At 44.1% G+C, this 26,939-nt stretch overlaps 2 protein-coding genes across 2 annotated transcripts in view; one reads left to right on the forward strand and one right to left on the reverse strand.

Moving 5' to 3' along the window:
• The first annotated feature begins 55 nt into the window (after positions 1-55).
• Positions 56-7,182, forward strand: atp5pf (ATP synthase peripheral stalk subunit F6). Its single transcript, XM_063050288.1, has 4 exons — positions 56-209; positions 5,218-5,418; positions 6,671-6,795; positions 7,063-7,182. The coding sequence occupies exons 2-4, from the start codon at positions 5,249-5,251 to the stop codon at positions 7,089-7,091; spliced, it is 324 nt and encodes a 107-aa protein (XP_062906358.1). The 5' UTR covers positions 56-209; positions 5,218-5,248; the 3' UTR covers positions 7,092-7,182.
• A 4,151-nt stretch (positions 7,183-11,333) lies between these two features.
• LOC134347825 (junctional adhesion molecule B-like) overlaps positions 11,334-26,939 on the reverse strand; it is a 106,962-nt gene continuing 91,356 nt past the window's right edge. The window contains exons 8-10 of the mRNA XM_063050287.1: positions 23,128-23,143; positions 21,630-21,672; positions 11,334-15,952 (exon numbers count right to left, since the gene is read on the reverse strand). Coding sequence (XP_062906357.1) covers positions 15,920-15,952; positions 21,630-21,672; positions 23,128-23,143 — 92 coding nt within the window. The 3' untranslated portion in view covers positions 11,334-15,919. The remainder of the gene's footprint in view (positions 15,953-21,629; positions 21,673-23,127; positions 23,144-26,939) is intronic.

The raw sequence follows: 26,939 nt of genomic DNA on the forward strand, positions 1-26,939 counted from the left end.
GACATTTTAATTCTGCACTAAAGCACTTCCGGTTCATGGATGATTTGGGAGGGGGAACAACGGTTGAAGCCTATTTTTAATCTACAGGTTCTACTGTAATTTATTTTGCAATAGTGTGGGGATTATTACATTTATAATGATTTTGATGGTTAGATCTTTACTCTCAGAGCCTTCTCCCAGCATGCCTCAGTGCAGGCGGTGAGGACAAGGTGAGTGTCAGGGTGGCTGCGGGTCTCGGGTCTGCGGGGAGGGATAAATTTGTTTGATTATCTTGTGTTTGTTTGTCTGTTCTGTGTTTTAATAGTGGCTTGTATGTTGCTACTGCGATAGAGTCACTCGGGGGTACAGAAGGAGTGGGTGGACATATCAGTGGGGCAGGGCGAAGTTGGTAATGTGTTCCTGATGCCCCCTACTTATAGTCATACTTTATTGATCCCGGGGGAAATTGGTTTTCGTTACAGTTGCACCATAAATAATTAAATAGTAATAAAACTATAAATAATTAGATAGTAATATGTAAATTATGCCAGGAAATAAGTCCAGGACCAGCCTATTGGCTCAGGGTGTCTGACCCTCCAAGGGAGGAGTTGTAAAGTTTGATGGCCACAGGCAGGAATGACTTCCTGTGATACTCTGTGTTGCATCTCGATGGAATGAGTCTCTGGCTGAATGTACTCCTGTGCCCAACCAGTCCATTATGTAGTGGATGGGAGACATTGTCCAAGATGGCATGCAACTTGGACAGCATCCTCTTTTCAGACACCACCGTCAGAGAGTCCAGTTCCATCCCCACAACATCACTGGCCTTACGAATGAGTTTGTTGATTCTGTTGGTGTCTGCTACCCTCAGCCTGCTGTCCCAGCACACAACAGCAAACATGATAGCACTGGCCACCACAGACTCGTAGAAAATCCTCAGCATCGTCCACCAGATGTTAAAGGACCTCAGTCTCCTCAGGAAATAGAGTTGGCGCTGACCCTTCTTGTAGACAGCCTCAGTGTTCTTTGACCAGTCCAGTTTATTGTCAATTCGTATCCCCAGGTATTTGTAATCCTCCACCATGTCCACACTGACCCCCTGGATAGAAACAGGGGTCACCGGTACCTTAGCTCTCCTCAGGTCTACCACCAGCTCCTTAGTCTTTTTCACATTAAGCTGCAGATAATTCTGCTCACACCATGTGACAAAGTTTCCTACCGTAGCCCTGTACTCAGCCTCATCTCCCTTGCTGATGCATCCAACTATGGCAGAGTCATCCGAAAACTTCTGAAGGTGACAAGACTCTGTGCAGTAGTTGAAGTCTGAGGTATAAATGGTGAAGAGAAAGGGAGACAAGACAGTCCCCTGTGGAGCCCCAGTGCTGCTGATCACTCTGTCGGACACACAGTGTTGCAAGCACACGTACTGTGGTCTGCCAGTCAGGTAATCAAGAATCCATGATACCAGGGAGGCATCCACCTGCATCGCTGTCAGCTTCTCCCCCAGCAGAGCAGGGTGGATGGTATTGAATGCACTGGAGGTCAAAAAACATGACCCTCACAGTGCCAACCATGATCCCAGCAAACATTTAGAATTTTTTTTAATGTGCTTGCACAATTGAAGATTTAGGGTGCCATGGTAGCGTATATTATAGCATGATGCTATTAGAACTTTGGGTGTCGGAGTTCAGAGTTCAATTCCAACACCATCTGTAAGCAGACTGTATCTCCTTTCTGTGTGTGTGTGGGTGTCCTCCGGGTGCTCCGGTTTCTTCCCACAGTCCAAAGGCATGCCAGTTAGTAGGTTTATTGTCATTGTAAAAATTGTCCCGTGATTAGGCGAGGGTTGGATCAGAGGTGGTTGTTTGGTGTGGCCCAAAGTGCCAATTCTGCACTGTATCTCAATCAACCAATACATAAATGACCCAACAAACCAACAAACAATCATGAGATTAGGAACCATCACCATTCAAAGCAATGAGAGGGAAGGCTTGTATTTCTGTAGTGCCGTATGGCTGGTGGAATTTTTATTGGGAGAGCAGAAACTCTTGCAGCGTAGAATGCAACAGCCAATTTGCATGCAGCAAACTCCTGCTAGCCACAGGTGATGAGAGTTATCACAGGTTCAGATATTTGGTGTATCTGCTTGCATGAACAGCCCTCTTCAAGTCATGCCCCAGCATCTCAATTGGGTTAAGGTCTGGACTCTGACTTGGCCATTCCAAAACACAAATTTTCTTCTTTTTAAACCATTCAGTTGTTGATTTACTGTTGTGTTTTGAATCATTGTTGCTTCATCCAACTTCTATTAAGCTTCAAGTGGCGAACTGCTACCCTGACATTCTCCTGTAAAATGTCTTTATACAATTTTGAATTCATTGTTCCCTCAATGATTGCAAGCTGTCCAGGCTCTGAGGCTGCAAAGCGGCCCCAAACCATGATGCTCCTTCCACCGTGCTTCACAGTTGGAATGAGGTTTTCGTGTGGGTGTGCAGAGCCCCTTTTCCTCCAAACATAGTGGTGTGCATTTCTGCCAAAAGTTCAACTTTTCTCTCATCTATCATCTGTCCACAGAACATTGCCCCAGAAATGTTGTGGAACATCCAGGTGGTCTTTTGCAAACTTGAGACATGCAGCGATGTGTTTTTTGGAGAGTAGTGGTTTCCTCTGTGATGTCCTTCTGTGAATGCCATTCTTGTTCAGTGTTTTTCTTAAACTGGACGCATGAACAGAGTCTTTAACAAGTTCTAGAGATTTCTGCAAGTCTTGCTGTTATCCTTGGGTACTTTTTCACCTCCTTCAGCATTGCACATTGTGCTCTTGGTGTGATCTTTGCAGGATGCCCATTCTTAGGAGGAGTAGCAACAGTATTGAATTTCCTCCATTTGTAGACAATTTCTTTTACTGTGGACTGATGAACAGTGGACTGTGGACTTTAGAAATGCTTTTGTAATCTTTTCCAGCTTCATGCATCTCTACAGTTCTTCTAAGGTCCTCTGAAAGTTGTTTCATGGTGCATGTAAACAGATCTTTCCTGAGAAGAACTGTCAGTAACCTGACTTCGTGTTTCTTCTTAAAAGGGCAGGGTACCTCAACAACCCACAACTCCACTCTCATCTCATTGATTGGATCACCTGACTATAAATAGCTTTTGTACAAGGCATTACCCCAGAGGTATTGACGAGAATTAGTACAAATGTTTGTATGTTATTAGTTTAGGTAGATTGTGCCGATCTACAATTGTGACTTAGATAAAGATCACACTACATTTTGAGTAATTAATGCAGAAAATCAGGTAATTGAAAAGGGTTCACTCACTTTTTCTTACACTGTACATCAAAACCTACCATGAAGTGCATCGTTTGTGTCCATGAGCAACTAGTCAGAGGATATGCTTGGGCTGGCCACAAGCATTGCCTCACTTCCAGTGCCAACGTGGCATGCCCACAACTGCCTGCCTTGCGTCTTCCAGCACAACAAGCTCGTGCCACCCCAGTTACAGTGACTGTAACTAGTTAACCTACCATGTGACTAGTTAACCTACTAACCCATACGTTGTCGGAACGTGGGAGGAAACCAGAGCAATTGGAGGGAGCCCAGGGAGAATGCACAAACTCCTTATAGACAATAGTGAAATTGCACCCCGATCGATGATCGGCGGCATTGTAAAGCGTGGGGTGAATATGAGACTTCCTGATTTGAATTGAGACTGTAGACAGCCTGCACTAGCCTCCTTGATTTGCCTTTGAAAGCAGCTGGTTGGAGTATTATAAAAATCAATCCTATTTATTTCTTTACATCGTGATAATGACTGCTGGTCTTCCTGGTGTTGGAAAGGATGGTTTGCCTAGCTAACTAGCATACCAATGACAGGAAATAAGCCGTGGAAGTTAGAGGCTAGTGAATGGAATTGGTTTATTATTGTCACATGTACTGGGACTCAGTGAAAACCTCTTGCGCACTGTTCATGCAGATCAATTCATCACACAGGATTGAAGTAGAACAAGGTAAAAACAATAACAATGCAGAATAAAGTTTAACCGATACAGAGAAAGTGCAGTGCAGGTAGACAATAAGATTCAAGGTAGTTTAATTTTCCTGCACACAAGTGTGAAAGAGGAACAAAGTTATTGTTACTCTGGATCCAATGCAGATTGGAAAAAAAAACTCAGTAAGATAAAGAACACAATAAATATAAATACATAATCCAGCTTATATACATTATATATCCATAAAGTGACGCTAGGCACAGGAGTACAGACACTGGTGTGCCTAATGTCACATTATTGACATACAATCAATGTTTATTCAGCCAGAGACTCATTCCACCGAGATGCAGCACAGAGCGTCATAGGAAGTCATTCCTGTCTGTGGCCATCAAACTTTACAACTCCTCCCTTGGAGGGTCAGACACCCTGAGCCGATAGGCTGGTCCTGGACTTATCTCCTGGCATAATTTACATATTACTATTTAATTATTTACGGTTTTATTATTATTTAATTATTTATGGTGCAACTGTAACGAAAACCAATTTCCCCCGGGATCAATAAAGTATGACTATAAAGTATAAGCTTTCCTTTGTATTTATATTTATTGTGTTTTTTTTGTGCTGCATCAAATCCAGGGTAACAATGATAAAGTAGTGGTGGTTGGGGTGTGGAGGGATGGGTTAGTGGGTGGAGGTGTTGATCAGCCTTACTGCTTGGGGCAAGTGACTGTTTTTGAGTCTGGTTGTCCTGGCATGGATGGCATGTAGCCTCCTCCCTGATGGGAGTGGGACAAACAGTTCATGAGCAGGGTGGGTGGCCCTTTTCCGGTACCTTTCTGTATACATGTCCTTGTCAGTGGGCAGGCTGGTGCTGGTGATGCATTGTGCAATTTTGACTACCCGTTCATAATGATACAAGGTCAAAGCGAGGTAGATTGTGAAGTTGAGAGTCCAATTTAGCGTACCAGAGAACCATTTAATAGTCTTATAACAGTGGCCCCTTGAGTCTGGTAGTACATTCTTTCAGGCCAGTGGGAGAGGAGAGGAGAGAGAATGAGTGGGGGGGGGACTTGATTATGCTGCCTGTTTTACTATGCTTTTAAATATGTATTGAGCATGAATACAAAGTTTTGTACTGTTTCTTTTGTATTTATTTTTATTGTGAATAAATTTATTTTTGAAATGGATGGTTGCCTGCCTGCCTGTCCCAGTGCGTTTTCTACACGGTGTCTTTTGTTACTGTTGACAGTGCAAACTCCTACCTGCTCAACCACGCTGCCATGATTCTCCAACGCCTCTTCCGGTTCTCCATGGCCCTACGCTCTACCCTTTCCCTTCAACTCCAGCGGAACATCGGCTTCACGGCCATCGCCTTCAACAAGACCAAGGATCTCGATCCCATCCAGAAGCTCTTCATTGATAAGATTCGTGACTATGACGTTAAAAGCAAGTGAGTGAATTGAACTAAAATGCTCTCTTACGCTTAGCACCTTCTGGAACCTTGTGAAGTCCCAAAATGGGGAACAGACAGTGATAGTTTCTGAAAAGTGCAATGAGTACTGCAGCCACAGGATCCCAGGTATGTCAAGTTGATAGTGGCCTAGTACAGCACTGAAACAGGCCCTTCGGCTCACAATGTCGTGCCTGTCTCATAAAATCAGTAATCAAATGGGAAACCTAACTAATCCACTCTACCAATACAATGTCCGTATCCTTCCATTTCCCTTACATTAACGTGCCTATCGTGCATCGTACACCAGGATGCTCTCTTCAGTTACCTGGTGAGGTAGCTGTAGCCTTTGGCCAGGGGCAGATGTCGTCAGGTGATGCCCAACCTTCATAGTGTTTCAACCCTTAACCACTACACTTCCCAGTTGGCAGATCAGCAGTGGTGGCCAAGGCACTGCCAATCTGCTCCTGATTTCCGGCTCAACTCTCGCCTGATCCGTAACCAGCGAGAGGCTCTTTCTGCTTCCTCCCCCCATCCTGCCAGCTGCTTGGTTCTTGCTCTTTTCATCAAGGCCCAGTGCAGACAGCAACCTCCATGCAGTTATTGTTGTAGCAGGCATGCGTGCGAGCGCGGTGGTTGTGGGAGAGTGATGGGTAGGAAAATGGCTGTCTTGTAACGCGAATGGCGAAAGTAAAGTTGTTAAAACAAAAGAAAATCTTGTTTTTGTTGTTTGAGGTTAACGGTGGAAGCAGATAGTGGAAACAGGTGCTGTCAAAATATTTGAATATTTAGATGACTACTTGCAACGTGATGACATCAAAGGCTACAGGTGAAATGATGGGAAGTGATGATACAGGCACCTGATGACTGGCACAATCATGGTGGACTGAGCGGCATATTTCTGTGTTCTGTGACTAGTGGTTATCACAACACTATTAAGGTTCGGGGCATCGGATCTCAGAGTTCAATCCCGGTGTTCTCCGTGTCCTCGCGTCCTTCCCACACGGGTGTGGGATTCCTCCAGGTGCTCCTGATTCCTCCAGCAGTACAAAGGTGTAGCAGTCAGTAGGTTAATTATCCCGTCGTGACTTCAGTGTTAAATAGGTGGGTTGCTGAGCGGTGTGGCTGGTTGGGCCAGAAGGGCCTGTTCTGCACTGTATCTCTAAATAAATAAACTAAAGAAGGTAATGTGCTGATTACACCTGTGGACGACAGCACGATAACTAACGTGCATCATCCCTTCCCTGTACAGGAAAGCAGGTGGCATTGTTGATGCTGGCCCAGAGTTTCAGAAGAACATGGAGCAGGAGATAACCAAGTTGCAGCGACTCTATGGTGGAGGAGATCTTGAGAAGTTCCCAGATTTTAAATTTGAGGGTAAGGTGTTCTAAGTGGCATGAGCTATGTGTACACAGTCCCCTGAATGTCTCCCAGGTGCCAAGAATATAACTTGACCAGTTTTTCTTGAAGGGTTTGAGAGTCAGAGTGCATTTCTTTATCTGGTGGTTCTGTATTAAGCAGTCCATTACAGACAGAGGGTCTCATAGTTACTCCAGGGGGGAGGGAGACAGTCATGTAGCTACATGAATATAAACATTGTTATTTATGAATTTTTTCAACTTACAACTTGTTTTTTCCCTTTAGAACCAAAATTTGAAGAAGTCAGCAAGTGATTAGTTTCCAGAAAAAGGAATTGTCTTTTCGTCATTGTTTCCCAAGGCTGTAAAATTGTAATTTAATAAACTCTCTTAGATTACGATCTCACCTTGGCATGTTGATTGCATAATTTATCTCCCTTATAAACTGGGCATTGTTCCATGTTTAAGTTTTTATTATAAACTCGAGATTCTGCAGGTGCTGGAAATCTTAAGCAACACACATAAAATGCTGGAGGAACTCAGCAGGCCAGGCAGGATCTATGAAGAGGAATAAACAGTTGACGTTTTGGGTCAAGACCCTCGATCAGGACTGGAAAGGAAGGTGGAAGAAGCCAGAATAAGGAGGTGGGGGGAGGGGAAGGAGAAGGAGTACAAGCTGGCAGGTGACAGGTGAGATCCAGTGAGGGGGAAGGTGGATGAAGTGAGAAGCTGGGGGGTGATAGAAGGAAGTGGTTAAAGGGGTTAAGAAGAAGGAATCTGATAGGAGGGGATAGTGAGAGAAAGGGAAGAAGAGGAGCCAGAGGGAGGTGAGGAGAAGGGTGAAAGGGGAACTAGAATGGGGAATGGAAAAAGAGGGAAGAGGGAGAAATTACAAGATGTTAGAGAAATCAATGTTGATATCGTCATGTTGGAGGCTATTATCTTTGTTTGGCTTTCTATCTGGCTCAACACCCTCGCCTGGCATTGCTAGGAATAATCCAGCTGCCGGTGTTATAGACATGGTGTATGCTACTTCCCATCCTGCAGGACAAAATAATGTCTCACCGAGAGAACAACTGCTTCACCCCTCCTGCTTGACCCCTTGCTGACAGACATTGATATTTGTGCTGACCATCGGGCCAAACACCAACTGTACTTCCCTGGCCTGCTGAGTTCCTCCAGCATTTTGTGTCTTAGTTTGCAATGGCTTTCTGTATGTTGTGGAATTGATTTTAAAACTCTCATACTTGTTTTTAAAGTTTTCAATGGCCTGGGACCTGAGTACATCCCAGAATCGCCTTTGTTTATAATCTTTCTCAAGCTCTTTACTTTCCTTCCACCCGGTCCCTTTAAACAATCTCTCTCAAAAGATAATTGGCGGTCAGATTTATTTAACTACCCTCCTAAACTGTGGAACTCAATACCTAAAACTATAAGGGATGCAGACTCAGTTGACATTTCTAAACACCAGCTCAAAACTTATTTATTTAATCTTGCTTTTAACCAACAATTTTTTAAAATTTTCATGTTTGCACTTTATCCCATTGTAAAGGGAGGTTCATGAGATTGATTCCTGGAATGAAAGGATTACTATATGAGGACTGTTTGAATGCCTTGTGCCTGAACTCACTGGAATTCAGAAGAATGAGGGGAGATCTCAATGAAATCTATCAGATGTTGAAAGGCTTTGATAAAGTGGATGTGGAGAGGATTTTTCCTATGTTGGAGGAGTCTAGGACCAGAGGACACAGCATAGGAGAAGAGGGGCATCCATTTAGACAGAGATGAGGGTTTTCTTTAGCCAGAAGGTGGTGGATCTGTGGAATTCATTGCCACAGACAGCTGTGGAGGCCAAGTCCTAATGAAGGGTCTTGACCTGAATAGTCGACTTTTTATTCCCCTCCATAGATGCTGCCTGAGCTGCTGAGTTCCTCTAGCATTTTCTGTGTGTTAATCTGGACTTCCAGCATCTTTTATGTTTACAGTGTAATACTTGCCAGATGACCTCTCTTGGTAACTAAGTGGCACAGATTAAACTATGGCCTCGCCACTCCAGATGATCCCCGTTCAACTCTGACCTCCAGCGCTGTCTGTGTGTTAGTTTGCATCTTCCCTCTGGAACATGGCAGGAAACCAGAGCACCTGGTCACAGTAATGTGCAAGTTGAGAAGTTAATTGTCTTTTGTAAATTGCCCCCATGTGTAGGTGGGTAGTGGAATCTGGGGGAGTGATGGGAATGCGCAAAGCAGGCTTGATGGGCTGAGTGGCCTAATTCTGGTACTATGTGCTTATGGAATGTGGAGAGAATAAAGTGTGGTGCTAGTGACTCTGAAAGATGTAAAGATATCCCATCTTCCAGAGCAGTACTAGTATTGTAGATAGTGTGAGAGTCTCTGCTGGACTATAAAGTCATTGACTAAGATATGTATACTGCTTAGAGCTCCAGCAGGCATGAAATTCCTTGGTATAGTCAAAGTTCCCAAGAGTTGTAAGTTTTATGTAACAGGGCACACTAGAAAGCAGTAGCTCCCTCCGAGAAATTTTTAATATTGATTCTTATGAACTTGGGAGGCATATAATGGTGCCACAATAGTGTAGCAATTAATACGACACTATTATATCCGAGTTCAGAGTTCTATTCCAGTGCTACCGGTATGAAGTTTGTATGTTCTCCCTTTGACTGCTTTGTTTTCTCCCTAACCCAAAGATGTGGGTTAATTAGTCATTGTAGATTGTCCTGTGATTAAGCTGGTGTTAAAAGGTGGGTTGCTGGATGGCATGGCTCATTTGGCCAGAATAGCCTCTTCCACGCAGTATCTCTAAATAAAATAAATATTTGATAATATCTCTCCATTTACAGTGTCTGATTAATTTGTAGTATCGCAAAAACTGGAATTAAGTGTCCTAATGACTGTTGAACTTTAAACCCATGAAGGATAAGCTAGCAAACACAAAAGTTCAATGTGGTTGCCTGGGCCAGATGAATGGATTTTGCTCCTGGCTGTAGATACAAACCCATATTCTAGGAGGAATGAAGAAGGATCTCGGCCTGAGATGTTGACTGTTTATTCCCTCCCATAGATGTTACCTGACCTGCAGAGTTCCTCCAGCATTTTGAGCATGGGTCTCAAGACTTCCAGCATCTGCAGAATCTCGCGTCTCAGATGGCAGATGCTGGAATCAGGAGCAACAAACAATCTGCTGGAGGAACTATGGCTAACAGTTGTAATGCATTTTGTGTTGCAAAATCCTGCATGAACAATTTGAGTTCATAATGGAGATTGTATTAATAATGGAGGTTGTCTGTGCCTTGGCCAACCATTTTCAGGGGGTCAAGTAGGGTTTTCTTACTATAAATTCCCTGGGAACCCTTGCAGATATTCATTCTCAAAGGCAGACAGTTATTTAGAGGTTTTCAGAATGGGTTATTGTGAAATAATGTATAGTGACATGGCAGCATAGTGGTTAGTGTAATGCAATTACAGTGCCAGCGATGTGGGTTCAGTTCTGCCACTGTCCACAAGGAGTTTGTACGTTCTTCCCCCGTGACCACTTGGAAACACTGTTTGAATCTTCAGGCACCAGGTGCACACAGGTCCACACTACGTCCATTCTCCTCCCGTACTGGGGCAACATGGTTGCCACCTCTGCGTATGCTGGTTTCCTCCCACATTCCAGATGTGCAGGTTAGTAGGTCACATGGGTGTAATCGTGCCACGTGGGCTCATTGTGAAGGTCCACTTACTGTGCTGTATCTCTAAATAAAACTTGTTTCAAAAAAAGCTCAACATAAAAATTCTGGTGAACAGTGATGTACAATGCACAGGGAGTGCTACAGTATTGGAAATACCTCGAGAGCAACATCATGGTAGCTATTGAAAACAAAAATTCCAAGGCATAGGTTTAAAATTTCCTAAATGTCTTGGCCCCTATTGAAAGACAAATAATTAGGGATATTTTTTGGATATCATCTGAGAGTCACGAGATTGTGAAATGAGCTGCCAGTGTAAGTGGTGCATTCGAGCTTGATTCATTCAAGAGAAGCTTGGATAGGTACATGGATGGTTGGAGTATGGAGGGCTATGATTCTGGAGTAGGCAGTTTAAATGTTTTGGTACAGATTAGATGGGCTGAAGGGCCTGTTTCTGTGCTGCACTTTTCTATGACTTTATGTAGCTCCTTGATGTAGTATACTACCACAATAATTGTGGGGCTTCCTCCCCCAACCCGGTCCCTCCTTCCCTCTCCAGTAGCAGAAGAACCTACTCTGTGTTCCTTTTCCACTGCGCCCTTGCAGTGGCTGCGCCAAGATGCCGTGCCGCCCTCAGTATGCACTCCTGCAGCCTGGAATATGCCAGTTGGAGCATTCCTCCATGGACATCTCAGTGTGGCAGAGCAACAACTTTTGGTCAGACCAAAGGGCTTCTCAATTGACTAGGAAAAGGAATCATGGCTGTTGATAAGAATTGCTCTGTTGGAAGCCAGTATGAACTTGATGGGCTGAATTTCCCCTTGTGCCATGACTGAAAATGTGACAGTATTTGGAGGCAATATCTTCACACAGTGACCAACCTCTGGAAGTTCCACGTAGAGTTTAATTTGTGTTAAAGAGAAAAACAAGTGGCTAAGGGATACAGTAAGTTCAAAAAAAGTCAAGAGTTAAGTCATTAGCAGATAGACATCAAGTTAAAATTGCACAGTGTGCTTTTTTTTTAATTGTTGGATATTAGGCACAGCAACATAATTTCTCATTTTCAAGTTACATACCCCCAAACACCTAAAACATTAAAAGTGCTTGCACGCAAATGATTGCAAATTAATAAACTGAAAAAAAAGTGTTGAAAATATACAAGGCATACCTGCATTAAGTAAAAACTGATAGGCATTTTTTTGAAGGACTCATATAAGAAATGTATCAGTAGCAAACATCTGAAGTTTGCTGTGTGGATACCTCTGCAAATTCTGACAATCTTGTATACATTTATGTATATCTGAGCTCACGTGGACATTACAACCAAATGCTCTTAATCCTGGGGACCTGCATGCAAATACTGATACCTCTGAGGGTTTCTTCTTGGAAATTTCCAGAACCCCTCTGGAAATGTTATATTCTAGGGGTCTTCCCTCAAATATTGATATTTCTGAGGTTCCCTCATAATACTGATTCCGTAGGTATTTTTTCTTGGGAGTATTGTTCTTTTTCAGGGCTAATACTGACACGCTCAAGGGCCACTGCAAATACTGAAAGTTTCTCAAATACAGATGGGACACCAGGATTCCAGAAAAATAACGCAAGCTGTTGATACTCTTGGGGTGGACCCAACACAAGATATTCCTGCCTTTAATCTCACATGTAGTTTACGGTCAATTATAAACCACATTTGTACAATTTATGGACACTTGATAGACAGTACAAAATTAAGAACTGCAAAATGTAACTGTTGATCTGGAGGGAGAATGGGACATACAACAAGTAGTATGAGAGTGATATGATGTCAGTCCAGATACAAGTATCTGGCTTCAATGTTGTAATTCTGCTCCTATGTTGTATAGTTTTATAGGAGAAAGGGGTTGAAAGGTATAATAAATCAGGCATTACGGAACGGTGCAGCAGACTCAACAGGCTGAATGGCCTAATCTGGCTCCAATGTCGTATGGTCTTGGAAAGGGAGGGAGGAATATGGATAGTACAATAGACTGGGTATGGATAATAATATGTGAAAAATACAAAAGTCTGTCCTTTGTTCATTTATATACCACATGGCCCATTTCTCAACTTGTCAAATTAAATTCTGCCTTCAAAGCCACAATTCACAACCTGTAAATTCTAGCTTCCTGCCACCATCCATTTGCAAATTACCTTCCCTCCTGAATGATCCATCTGTGTTCTTAATTTTTGGTTCCTATGCCTCGAGAATTAATATGACATGGTTTGTAGCTCTCCATAATATTCCTTTTGACATTTTGATTATCATTCTTTGAACTATGATGCAAATACAAACTGAATTTAGAGTCACAGAAAAGTACAGCACAGAAACAGGCCCTTTGGCCCATTTAGTCCATGCCAAACCATTTAAACTGCCTACTCCCATCAACCTGCACCTGGACCAAAGCCCTTCAAACCCCGCCATCCACGGACCTATCCAAACTTCTCCTAAACATTGAAATTGAGCTGCATTTACCACTTGCTCTGGTAGCTCATTCCACACTCTCATGACCCTCTGAGTGAAGAAGTCACCTCTCATTCCCCTTAAATGCTTCACCTTTCACCCTTAACTCATGAACCTCTGGTTGTAGTCTCACCCAATCTCCGTGGAAAAAGCCTGCTTGCCCTATCTATACCCCTTATAATTTTGCATACCTCTATCAAATCTCCCTCAATCTTCTATGTTCCAAGGAATAAAGTCATAACCTATCAAACCATTCCTTAAGCTCAGGTCCTCCAGTCACAGCAATAATTTATGCAACCAATTAAGCCTTGTGTCATTCTTACAAATCTAATGGCATCCAAAATGGGTATATTTAACACGGAGGTTGACAGGTTCTTGTTTAGTTAGGTGTCAAAGGTTACAGGGAAAAGGTAGAAGTTTGGGGTTGAGAGGGATAATAAATCAGCCATGATGATGGAGCAGAGCCGATGGGCCAAATGGCCCAATTCTACTTCCATGTCATATGACCAAAATTGAATACTGTTTCTACATGGTGTAAATAACAAGCTACTGAAGGACCTCAACGAGCCAGGCAGCATCTGCGGAGGGAACTGGAGAGTCACTATTTTGGGTGGAGACCCTTCATCTGGACTCTGAAAATAGAATCTGTTTCAGGCTCTGTCCAATCAAAGCAACACATCTGGATTCACACACAACACTTGAAAATAAAATAACAATGCTTCATTGGCTTTTTGGTTTGTTTTTGCATGCGGAAATTAGCTTTCAATGATTTGTGCAAATTATCCATAACTTTGTCACTCTATACATGGTGCAAAATTAACAAATTTGTCACTTAAATTCAGAGTGAAGGACTTCACATTTCACCCCACATACACTCTGTGGCCACTTTATTAGGTACACTTGCTCATTAATGCAAATATCTAATCAGTCAATCATGTGGCAGCAATTCAATGCATAAATGCATGCAGGCATAGTCAAGAGGTTCAATTGTTGTTCAGTACAAACATCAAAATGGGGTAATGTGATCCAAGAGAATTTGACTGTGAAATGATTGTAGGCACCAGACAGGTTGATTTGAGAAACTCAGAAACTGCTGCTATCCTGGGAAATTCATGCATAGCAGTCACTAGAGTTAATGGAGAATGGTACAAAAAGCAAAAAAAAAAAAAAAATCCAGTGAGTGGTAGTTCTGTGGACAAAACCCCTTTTTTAATGGCAAAGATCAGAGGAGAATGGCCACACTGGTTCAAGCTGACAGGAAGGCAGCCGTAATTGAAATAACCACACGTTACAGCAGTGGTGTGCAGAAGAGCATCGGTGAACACACAAGTCAAATCTTTAAGTGGATGGACGACAGCAACAACAGACCAAGAACATACACTCAGGAGGTACTAAAAATGGTCACTGAATGTAGTTTTTCTCATTTAGGGCTCTCTAAAGATTGTATCATTGTTATAGAAAAACTAGTGTTCATTGGTGTTCTGATATTCATAACTTGTTTATGGAGCAATAGATTTATAAGAAAACAAAGTACACAAAACAGAAATTAAGACACTTGAAGGTCACTGATGGTGAAGAGTTCAGATTATTCCAAGCTACTCGTGACTACAGGTCAACTCCAGGTTATGAACACCTGGCTTATGGACAAATAAAATGAACAAATAAATTCAAAAGCACAACGCTTGTAGAGACAGTTGTTCCCAGAACCTTTTTTTAGTGAATGTTCTTCCTTAACAGCCTTACGTGCTTTTGGATGCAATTTATTATGACATTGAGAAGGTATGGAAATATTATTTGTGTATTGTTTAAGTTGCTGTCAAAATTGACTTGGAGTTATCTGTAAAAATGGATCCTGATCATTACCAATCGATGGACTGTACTCTCAGTGGCCACTTTATTAAGGACTCTTGTACACCGGCTCGTAATGCAAATATTAAATCAGCTAATCATGTGGCAGCAACTCAATGCATAAAAGCATGCAGACATGGTCAAGAGGTTCAGTTGTTGTTCAGACCAAACATCAGAATGAGGAAGAAAGGCGATCCAAGTGACTTTGACCATGGAATGATCGTTGGTGCAAGATGGGGTGGTTTGAGTATCTCAGAAACTGCTGATCTCCTCCTGGGATTTTCACATACAACGGTATATACAGTTTACAGAGAACGATGCGAAAAATGATAAATGTCCAGTGAGTGGCAGTTCTGTGAGATAAGATGCCTTGTTAATGAGAGAGGTCAGAGGAGAACGGCAGCCTGGTTCAAGATAACAAGAAGGCAACGGTAACTCAAATAACCACATGTTACAACAGTGGTTTGCAGAATAGCATTTCTGAACGGACATGTCGAACCTTGAATTAGGAGGGCTATAACAGCAGGAGGCCACACCGGGTTCCACTCCTGTACCTAATAAATTGGTCACTGAGTGTATAGCGCTGGGCAGATCCTTTCTGTTTACATGGATAGGTTTAGATGTCTGTGGGCCAAATGTAGGCAAGATGGGACTAGCTCTTTGGGCAACACATGGATGAGTTAGGCCAAAGAGCCCGTTTCCATGTGTGACTTAATGACAAAAATAAGCTAGTGGCCAGCCAAGATTAAATCTCTTTTGATTTTTAATTTCTGTTGATATCAATCATCGGGTTTGTAAATAAGATGACTGGCAATTAATATTGTAAACAGTCGTACATCACCTTACAGAAAATCAAGTGAGCCTGCTCTGACAGAAACTGCGAGTGAACCAGACAAAATATTAGGACAGCTTACATTGGTGCCAGGGGGCACGGGGAGAGGGTATCTGGGCCCCAGCAGCAGAAGGCAAGGCCAGTAAACATGGAAATGGAATTCAGGGAGATGCTGGAGGCCAGCAATGAGGGAGTGGTGTCAATGTCTACCCCATTGTCCCAAATGCAATATTCTTTATGGATTGGAGAAGTGGTTTGGAATTCTTCACGGATGTACCATTCTTCGCAAGATGTCAGATGACAAAAGACTTGGTATGTTTGAAGTCCTGTGTTGGTAAAGCAACAAAGATAGTCAAATTAGTTATTGTATCTGGAAAATGAAAGTCATTGCCTGGAACTCAAACCATCCAAGCCTGGCCCTCCATTCAATATAATTATGGCCTTATCTATGCCTCAACTCCTCTTAGAGCAAGTGTTCACACACTGGGGTCCACGGACCCCTCAGTTACTGGTAGGGACTCATGGCAAGAAAAAAAGTTGGGAACCCCCATCTTAGAGCATAGAACAGAGCGGCACAAATCAGACTCTTCACATTACAACGTTCTGTAAACTAATTAAATGCCTAACTAAAGTAATCCTTTGCCTACACCTGGGGTTCCCAACCTTTTTTTTAAATTCCATAGACTCCTACCATAAACCAAGAGGTCCATGGACCCCAGGTTGGGAACCCTTGGCCTACACAACATCCACATCCCTCCATTCTCAGCACATCCATGTGCTTACTTAATGCTTCTATCTGCCTCCACCACTATGAGTGACAGTGCATTCCTCTGTGTAAAAAAAAAGAAATTTCCCCACACATCTTTGAACTGACCGTAAATGTATGTTCTCTAGTAGTAGATATTTCCACCCCAGGAGAAAAGATACCAGCTATCTATGTCTCTCATAATCTGGTAAATTTCTATCAGGTTTTTCCTCAGTTTATCTATTCAGATAATTCTAGTTTGTCCAATCTCTGCTTGTAGCATATGCCTTCTAATCCAGACAGTATCTTGTTAAATCTGCACCCACTCCAAAGCTTCCAAATCCTTCCTACTATGGGATGACCAGAACGGAATGCAAGATAAAACACAAAACAGTATGTTCTTTTACTTTCATCTATGTGCCCATCTTAAATGTGCCTACTGTATCTGCCTCTGTCACCACCCTGGCAGCACGTTCCATCATGTGCTGTGTTGTATTGACGTAGGCCATCATGATCTCCATGACCATGATTGTTCTTGGCAAATTTTTCTACAGAAGTGGTTTGCCATGGCCTTCTTCTGGGCTGTGTCTTTGCAGGACGGGTGACCCCAGCCATTATCAATACCCCTCAGAAATTGTCTGTCTGGTGTCAGTGGTCGCATAACCAGGATCTGTGATATGCACTGGCTGCTCATATGACCATCCACCACCTACTCCCATGGCTTCACATGACCCCGATCCGGGTGGGGGGGGGGCTAAGTAGGTACCACACCTTGCTCAAAGGTGACCTGGAGGCTAGCAGAGGGAAGGAGTGCCTTACACCTCCTTTGATACCTACCACTCTTTGTATAAAACTTACCTCTAACATCTCCCGATGCTTTCCTTTGAAATATCCCTAATTTATCTGTCTCTACTACTGTGTAAAAAAAATTGCTCTGACACAACCTCCTGGCCCCACAATCCTCCAATCATCTTATAAATAAGCCCCTCATACAAGCCATTTCTGCCCTGGGAAAAAGTCTCCGGCTGTCTTCTCGATCTATGCCTCTCAACGTATTGTACACCTCTATCAGGTCACCTCTCATCATCCTTCGCTCCAAAGAGAAAAACTCTAGCTGGCTCATCTCTTTCTCTTAAAACATGCTCTTTAACCCAGGCAGCATACTGGTAAACCTTCTGCACCCTCTCCAAAACTTCCAAATCCTTCCTATAATGGCATGACCAGAACAGAATGCAATACTCCTGAGCTTTATTAAGCCTCAACATAATTTCCTGACTCTTGAACTCAATTTCTCAATTAATAAGGGTAAGCATGTTCTTCAGCACCCCTATCAACTGTTAATTGTGTACTTGCCTTTATATCTCACACATAGACCATTAGATGTAGGAGCAGAATTAGGTCATTTGGCCAATCAAGTCTGATCCATCATTTAATCAAGGATGATCCAATTTTCCATCTCAGCCCAATCTCCTGTCCTCTTCCCGTATCCCTACATGCTCTGACTAATGAAGAACCTATTAATCTCAGCCTTAAATACATCCAATGACTTGGCTTCCAGAGTTGCCTGTGTCAACAAATTCCACAGATTCACCACCCTCTGGCTAAAGAAATTCCTCCTCATCTCTGTTCCAAAAGGACACCCCTCTATTCTGATGTTACATCCTCTGGTATTAGACTACCCCACCATAGGAAACATACTCTCCACATCCACTCTATCAAGGCCTTTCAACATTCAATTGGTTTCAGTGAGGTCACCCCTCATTCTTCTGAATTCCAGTGAGTAGGCCCAAAGCCAAACGCTCCTCTTATGACAATAGACAATAGGTGCAGGAGTAGGCCATTCGGCCCTTTGAACCAGCACCACCATTCACTGTGATCATGGCTGATCATCCACAATCAGTATCCAGTTCCTGCCTTATCCCCATAACCTTTAATTCCACTATCTTTAAGAGCTCTATCCATCCCTTTCTTGAAAGCATCCAGAGACTTGGCCTCCACAGCCTTCTGGGGCAGAGCATTCCATATATCCACCACTCTCTGGGTGAAAAAAATTTTTCCTCAACTCCGTTCTAAATGGCCTACCCCTAATTCTTAAACTGTGGCCTCTGGTTCCTCACCCATCAGCGGGAACATGCTTCCTGCCTCCAGTGTGTCCAATCCCTTAATGATCTTATATGTTTCAATAAGATCCCCTCTCAGCCTTCTAAATTCCAGAGTGTACAAGCCCAGTCGTTCCAATCTTTCGACATATGACAGTCCCACCATCCCGGGAATTAACCTTGTGAACCTACGCTGCACTCCCTCAATAGCAAGAATGTCCTTCCTCAAATTTGGAGGCCAAAACTGCATACAGTACTCCAGGTGTGGTCTCACCAGGGCCCCGTACAGCTGCAGAAGGACCTCTTTGCTCTTATACTCAATTCCCCTTGTTATGAAGGCCAGCATGCCATTAGCTTTCTTCACAGCCTGTTGTACTTGCATGCTTGCTTTCAGTGACTGATGTACAAGAACACCTAGATCTCATTGTACTTCCCCTTTTCCTAACTTGACTCCATTTAGATAATAAACTGCCTTCCTATTCTTACCACCAAAACAGATAACCTCACATTTATCCACATTAAACTGCATCTGCCATGCATCTGCCCACTCACCCAGCCTGTCCAAGTCACCCTGCATTCTCATAATATCCTCCTCCCACCCAGCTTTGTGTCATCGGCAAATTTGCTAATGTTACTTTTAATTCCCTCATCTAAATCATTAATATATATTGTAAACAGCTGCGGTCCCAGCACTGAACCCTGCAGTACCCCACTGGTCACCGCCTGCCATTCCGAAAGGGACCCATTAATCACTGCTCTTTGTTTTCTGTCAGCCAGCCAATTTTCAATCCATGTCAGTACTCTGCCCCCAATATCATGTGCCCTAATTTTGCCCACTAATCTCCTATGTGGGACTTTATCAAAGGCTTTCTGAAAGTCCAGGTACACTACATCCACTGGCTCTCCCTTGTCCATTTTCATAGTTACATCCTCAAAAAATCCCAGAAGATTAGTCAAGCATGATTTCCCCTTCGTAAATCCATGCTGACTCGGACCGATCCTGTTTCTGCTATCCAGATGTGTCATAATTTCATCTTTTATAATTGACTCCAGCATCTTTCCCACCACCGACATCAGGCTAACTGGTCTATAATTCCCTGTTTTCTCTCTTTCTCCCTTCTTGAAGAGAGGGACAACATTAGCCACCCTCCAATCCACAGGAACTGATCCTGAATCTATAGAACATTGGAAAATGATTACCAATGTGTCCACGATTTCTAAAGCCACCTCCTTAAGTATCCTGGGATGCAGACTATCAGGTGCCGGGGACTTATCAGCCTTCAGACCCAACAGTCTATCCAACACCATTTCCTGCCTAATATAAATTTCCTTCAGTACATCCATTACCCTAGGTCCTTTGGCCACTATTATATCTGGGAGATTGTTTGTGTCTTCCCCAGTGAAGACAGATATGACAAGCCTTTCAATCCTGGAATCAATTTTGTGAACCTCCTTTGAATCCTCTCCAAAGCCAGCACATCCTTCCTTAGATAAGGGGCCCAAAACTGCTCACAATACTTCAAGTGAGGCCTTACCAGTGCTTTATAAAGCTCTAACATTATATCATAAGACCATAAGACAAAGGAGCAGAAGTCGGCCATTCGGCCCATCGAGTCTGCTCCGCCATTTTATCATGAGCTGATCCATTCTCCCATTTAGTCCCACTCCCCCACTTTCTCACCATAACCTTTGATGCCCTGGCTACTCAGATACCTATCAATCTCTGCCTTAAATACACCCAATGACTTGGCCTCCACTGCCGCCCGTGGCAACAAATTCCATAGATTCACCACCCTCTGACTAAAAAAATTTCTTCACATTTCTGTTCTGAATGGGCGCCCTTCAATCCTTAAGTCATGCCCTCTCGTACTAGACTCCCCCATCATGGGAAACAACTTTGCCACATCCACTCTGTCCATGCCTTTCAACATTCGATATGCTTCTATGAGGTCTCCCCTCATTTTTCTAAACTCCAAGGAATACAGTCCAAGAGCGGACAAACATTCCTCATATGTTAACCCTCTCATTCCCAGAATCATTCTAGTGAATCTTCTCTGTACTATCTCCAACGTCAGCACATCCTTTCTTAAATAATAAGACCAAAACTGCCCCAGTACTCCAAGAGAGGTCTCACCAGCGCCTTATAGAGCCTCAGCATCACATCCCTGCTCCTATACTCTATTCCTCTAGAAATGAAGCCAACATGGTATTCGCCTTCTTCACTACTGACTCAACCTGCTTGCTTTTTTGCATCGTTGTGCTGATTCTCCATAACCCTCAGTCTACCTTCTCATTCAAATATCTGTCTCTACCTCAATACTTCCGATCATCTGCCCTCCACAAGCCTCTGGGGTAAGAATTCCAGAAATTCGCAATTCCTTTGCAGAAAGATGTCTACACACTGCCATTTTAAATGATCGGCCCCTTTTAACTATAAGCACGTAGCAGGGTTCCTGCAGTTTTACCAATCATCGACTGGCCTTTGGATATGCAAGCTCAAAGCTAATAAATTTTGTGGCATCAGGGAGGGGAGTGGGGGCAAGGCTAAACACTGGTGTCTCACTGGTCTTGTTATGCATAAACATCCCAGTTACAAGACAGAGCAACGCTGAGCCTCTTACAATGGGCCTGCACGAACGCACTTCCTTCCATCTCTACTTTTTATCCAATCCTTTATATCCCTTTCCAGTCTAAGGGTAGCGCTGGTGGGAGGACAGAGTGCTTCAGCAAAGGCGGGCCAGTGGGACTCTTGCCCCAGGGATCGGGAACCAGTGGTTCAGAATAACGTGTGGCAGGACAGAGCTGTGGATGTTTTCTTGACCCAGTGCCTGCGTGCACACGAGTTGAGTTAATTCATGGCTGACCCAGCGGAAGACAAGCTGGAATGCCTTCATCTGCGGCTGATCCAGCATGAATGAGATGGGGTACTGTTGTGTGCTTGTTCTAGCAGAAACATGGTTCCAGGACAATATCCCATGCACCATAAATCTTCAACCTATGCCTACACTAATATTATTTTATGACTGTATGCTCTATCGTCTCTGTGACCATATGCACTGTGTTTTGTACCTTGGCCCCAGAGGAACACTGTTTCATTTAGCTGTATACCACATACGTAGTTGAATGACAATTAAACTTGAATTTGAACTTCACACTTACTTCAGGGGCAGGAGGAGCACTGGTGCGGCTGGCGGCACTCGACCTGCGGAGACAGAGAGAGGGAGGGTGAGCATGTTCCAATGATGGGAGAATGGGGGGGGGGGCGGTGTGGGGGTGATCAGAGGAAAGAGGCCTGTAAGGACAGGTGATAAATGCTGGCCTCAACCATGGTGACCACAGCCCCAAAGACTGAACAAAATGTGAGTGTGGGAGGGGAGGAACTTAAGCAAAGGGAGTGGGGTTTACACACACAAAATGCTGGAGGAACTCAGCAGGTCAGTCAGCATCTATGGAGAGGAATAAAGAGTAAACGTTTCAGCCAAGACCCTTCATCAGTACTGGAAAGAAAAGGGGAAGAAGCCAGAATAAGAAGGTGGTGGGGGAAGTACAAGCTAGTAAGTGATAGGTGAGACCAGGTGAGGTGAAAGGTGGGTGTGTGAGGGAAGGGGGGAATGAAGTGAGAAGCTTGGAGGTGATAGGTAGAAACAGTGAAGGGTTGCAGAAGAAAGAATCTGATGGCAGTGGAGAGTAGACCATGGGAGAAAGGGAAGGGAAAGGTTGTAGGGGTGGGGGGTGTTCGTACCTGGGGGTTGGCCAGCGAGAGGAGAGGTTGGGAGATGGACCACAGGCTCTTGGTCAAGCGGGTGTTGAGTTTGCAAGACCCAGGGTCCTGGCCAGGGAGGAATGACTGCAGCCTCCTTGCTGGGGAGGAAGCCAGGCACTGGAACCAGGAGTCTGTGGGGGTGGGAAGCAGGGTTTTCGGCTCAGGTTCTCACTGAGACCGACAGGGGTTAAGGCCCGAGCTTTTGGCCGGGATGGAGAGAGAACGGGACCGTGAGAGGAAGTGATACAGTTGCATGGTGGATAGCGCAGTGCGTTACAGCGCCAGCGATCTCAAATGGTTCCATTTCCACTGCCGCTTAAGGATATTTTACATTCTCCCTGTGACCATGTGGGTTTCCTCCAGGTGCTCCAGTTTCCTCCCACAGTCTAGAGTAGGTGGTGGACATGCTATGTTAGCACCAGAGGCACAACGATAACTTGGCAGGCTGCCCCAGCATTTTTGGACTGTTCGTCATCAATGCAAATGACTCATTTCAACACGAGTTTTAATTTTTTGATGTACATGTGACAAGTAAAGCTAATATTTAATCTTGTAGTCGTTGAACAGTGTATCCACATCCCACATATTGCACTGTACCCCCGGCTGGTCACAGTTCTCCCAGGTACTTCCTCCAGGCAGTGACTTCTGGACTCCACCACTCGGTTCCAAGGAAGGATCTACAGCCTGAAACATTCACTTGATTCCTCCCTCCGCAGACGCTGCCTGATCTGTTGAGTGATTTCAGCATCTTCTGCTCTAATCCCCTCTGCCAATCTCCCTGACTGAGAAGGCTGCTCCCAAACTCTCTGCCTCCCCCCCTTTACTGACCTCTCTAAGTGGGGACTAGGTCCCCTCAGTCCACCTTGTCTGGGTCTCTCGTTACGTTATACTTACGTGGTTGATCTTCTCTCTGTGGAGACAACAAGAAACAGATTTAGTACTTTAGCCCAGCAACATCATGCTTATAATTGCAGATCTCTGGAACAATTGCAAAGAAGAGGGGAACAAGTACAGGTTGAAGAAACCTCCACAATTATACTTTGATGTGACTGGATTCAGGGCAAAGCAATCATTTCACAACACTGATCAGTTAATGAGGATTAAACATCTAACATTTCACCCCCCGCCCCCATTCCCGTCTCAATTTCCCCACTATCCCACTTGGAAATCTGAACTCCACTTGACTGCAAATTCTAGTGTCATCAGCCATGCCATTCGGACGTTTGGCTACTTTATGGTGTAACAAATCATGGGCTTGACTCAAAGTATTACAGCACAGGAAAAGGCCATTCAGCCCATCTAGTCCATGCTGTCCCATGTGACTGCAGCCAGACCATAGCACTCTATATCGCTCTCATTCATGTACCCATCCAAACTTTTCTTAAAGCTCACAATTATGGGCTGAGAGCAGGTTGGTGGGACTAGGTGAGAGTAAGAGTTCGGCACAGACTAGAAGGGCTGAGATGGCCCGTTTCCGTGCTGTAATTGTTATATGGTTATAATTAATCCCACATCTAACAGTTCCTTTGTCAGCTCACACCACCCACTGAGTGAAGAAGCTCCCCCTCAGATTCCCCTTAAATATTTCACCTTTAAACTGTGACCTCTAGTTCTTGTTGCCCTCAACCTAATGGGAAAAAGCCTGCATGCATTCACCCCATCTATACTCCTTATAATTTTGTAACCAGGCGGAAGTTCCCACTTGGTTCAAAAAGGCAACAATTATACCAGTGCCTAGGAAGAATAACGTGGGCTGCCTTAATGACTATTGCCTGGTAGCCCTCACATCGACAATGATGAAATGCTTTGCGAGGTTGGTCATGACCAGACTGAACTCCTGCCTCAGCAAGGACCCGGACCCATTGCAATTTGACTATCGCAACAATAGGTCAACAGCAGACGCAATCTCAATGGCTCTCCAATGACTTAAAACCACCTGGACAACACAAACACCTATGTCAGGATGCTGTTCTTTGACTATAGTTCAGCATTTAATACCATCATTCGCACAACCCTGATTGAGAAGTTGCAGAACCTGGGCACCTGTACCTCCCTCTGCAAATTGGATCCTCGACTTCCTAACCGGAAGACCACAATCTGTGTGGATTAGTGATAACGTATCCTCCTCGCTGACGATCAACACTGGCGCACCTCAGGGATGTGTGCTTAGCCCACTGCTCTACTCTCTATATACACATGACTGTGTGACCAGGCATAGCTCAAACACCATCTATAAGTTTGCTGATGATACAACCATTGTTGGTAGAATTTCAAGTGGTGACCAGAGGGCGTACAGGAGTGAGATATGCCAACTAGTGGAATAGTGCCGTAGCAACAACCTGGCACTCAACATCAGTAAGACGAAAAAGCTGATTGTGGACTTCAGGAAGGGTAAGACGGAGGAACATATACCAGTCCTCATAGAGGGATCAGAAGTGGAGAGAGTGAGCAGTTTCAAGTTCCTGGGTGTCAAGATCTCTGAGAATCTAACCTGGTCCCAACATATTGATGCAGTCATAAAGAAGGCAAGACAGCGGCTGTACTTTATTAGGAGTTTGAAGCGATTTGGTATGTCAACAAATACATTCAAAAACTTCTATAGATGTACTGTGGAGAGCATTCTGACAGGCTGCATCACTGTCTGGTATGGAGGGGCTACTGCACAGGACCGAAAGAAGCTGCAGAAGGTTCTAGCTCTAGTCAGCTCCATCTTGGGCACTAACCTACAAAGTACCCAGGACATCTTTAAGAAGCAGTGTCTCAGAAAGGCAGCGTCAATTATTAAGGAACCCCAGCACCCAGGCCATGCCCTTTTCTCACTGTTACCATCAGGGCAGAGAGGAAGAAGCTGTTCCTGAATCGCTGAGTGTGTGCCTTCAGGCTTCTGTACCTCCTCCCTGATGGTAACAGTGAGAAAAGGGCATGGTCTGGGTGCTGGGGGTCCTTAATAATGGACGCTGCCTTTCTGAGACACTGCTCCCTAAAGATGTCCTGGGTACTTTGTAGGCTAGTACCCAAGATGGAGCTGACTTGCATAACTACAGGACAATTCACAGTGACCAATTAACCTACTAACCGGTACATCTTTTTACTGTGGGAGGAAATCAGAGCACCTGGAGGAAACCCATGTGGTCACGGGGTGGTGGGGGGAGACATACAAACTCCTTACAGACGGCGCTGGAATTGAACTCCGAATTCCCACTTCCCGAGCCAGAGCTGTAATAGAGCTGTGGGAACCCCTTTGCTGAGCTGTAATAGAGCTGTGGGAACCCCTTTGCTGAGCTGTAATAGTGCTGTGGGAACCCCTTTGCTGAGCTGTAATAGAGCTGTGGGAACCCCTTTGCTGAGCTGTAATAGTGCTGTGGGAACCCCTTTGCTAAGCTGTAATAGTGCTGTGGGAACCCCTTTGCTGAGCTGTAATAGAGCTGTGGGAACCCCTTTGCTGAGCTGTAATAGTGCTGTGGGAACCCCTTTGCTGAGCTGTAATAGAGCTGTGGGAACCCCTTTGCTGAGCTGTAATAGAGCTGTGGGAACCCCTTTGCTGCCACCGTGTGGATGATGAAGTTACCCCTTAGTTCTCTGTTGAGGTACCTTCAGCAGAAGAACTGCAATGGGTTAAGAGGGTGACTCACCAAAGTTGAGTTTCTGTTCTTATGCGTACGTGCAGGTGTACACAGATGTAATGAAAGATTTACTAACGGGAGCACCTCGAGCACGTGGCATCACAGCACATAGCATTCCCACCAGGTCTGTATAAGCAAAAAATGCTGGCCGTACCAGCAATACCCAAATGTACATCAGAGGTATGGGGCAGTATGAAAAGCATAGTGGTTAGCACAATGGTTTATAGTGTCAACAATCACAAGATCAGGGATCAATTCCCATCACGGTCAGTGAGGAGTCTCTTAATACAGCAAAGAGTAAGGAGATAGTTATCAATTTTGGAAAGTCACGGGATGACAAGTACGCTCCAGTCTACATTAACGGAGACATAGTGGAGAGAGTGTCCAGTTTCAGATTTCTGGGAATACGTATCTCAGAAGACGTTATATGGTCCACTAACACCACCACAATAGTTAAGAAAGCACAACAACGCTTGTTTTTCCTCAGGACGCTGAAGAAAGCTGGTCTACCTGAACAGATGCTGGTGACCTTTTACCGCTGCACCATAGAGAGCATCTTATCATACTGCATCTCTGTGTGGTGTCTCAGGTGTACAGCAGCTGATAGGAAAGCACTTCAGCGGGTCGTCTCTAGTGCACAGAAGATCATCGGGACACAGCTCCCAGCCCTGGGGGACACCTACAGCTCATGCTTGCCTAAGGAAAGCTACAAGCATCTGTAAGGACAATACACACCCATGCAATCATCTGTTTGAACTTCTTCCATCTGGCAGACGTTATAAGATTTTCTATGCCCGCACTTCCAGACTGAAAAATAGCTTTTTCCCCCAGAGCTATAATTGCTCTGAACCAATCGATCAAGCATTATCCATAAATTTGTTATATTGCTACTTTAATACTGGTTTTATGGCTGTCCTGCATCTGAGTTGTGCTTTTGTACTGCTGGACGTTGCTTGTACTGGCTGGTTACCTGATTTTATTTATTGTTCATTTATTTTATTTGTTGTTTTATAGCATTGAGTACGAGAGATGCAAACTCATTTTCGCTGTATTGGTGCACGACAATTGTACTATGCAATGACA

This window comes from Mobula hypostoma, chromosome 6, assembly GCF_963921235.1.
Source record: "Mobula hypostoma chromosome 6, sMobHyp1.1, whole genome shotgun sequence".
In the NCBI taxonomy this organism is placed as follows: domain Eukaryota; kingdom Metazoa; phylum Chordata; class Chondrichthyes; order Myliobatiformes; family Myliobatidae; genus Mobula; species Mobula hypostoma.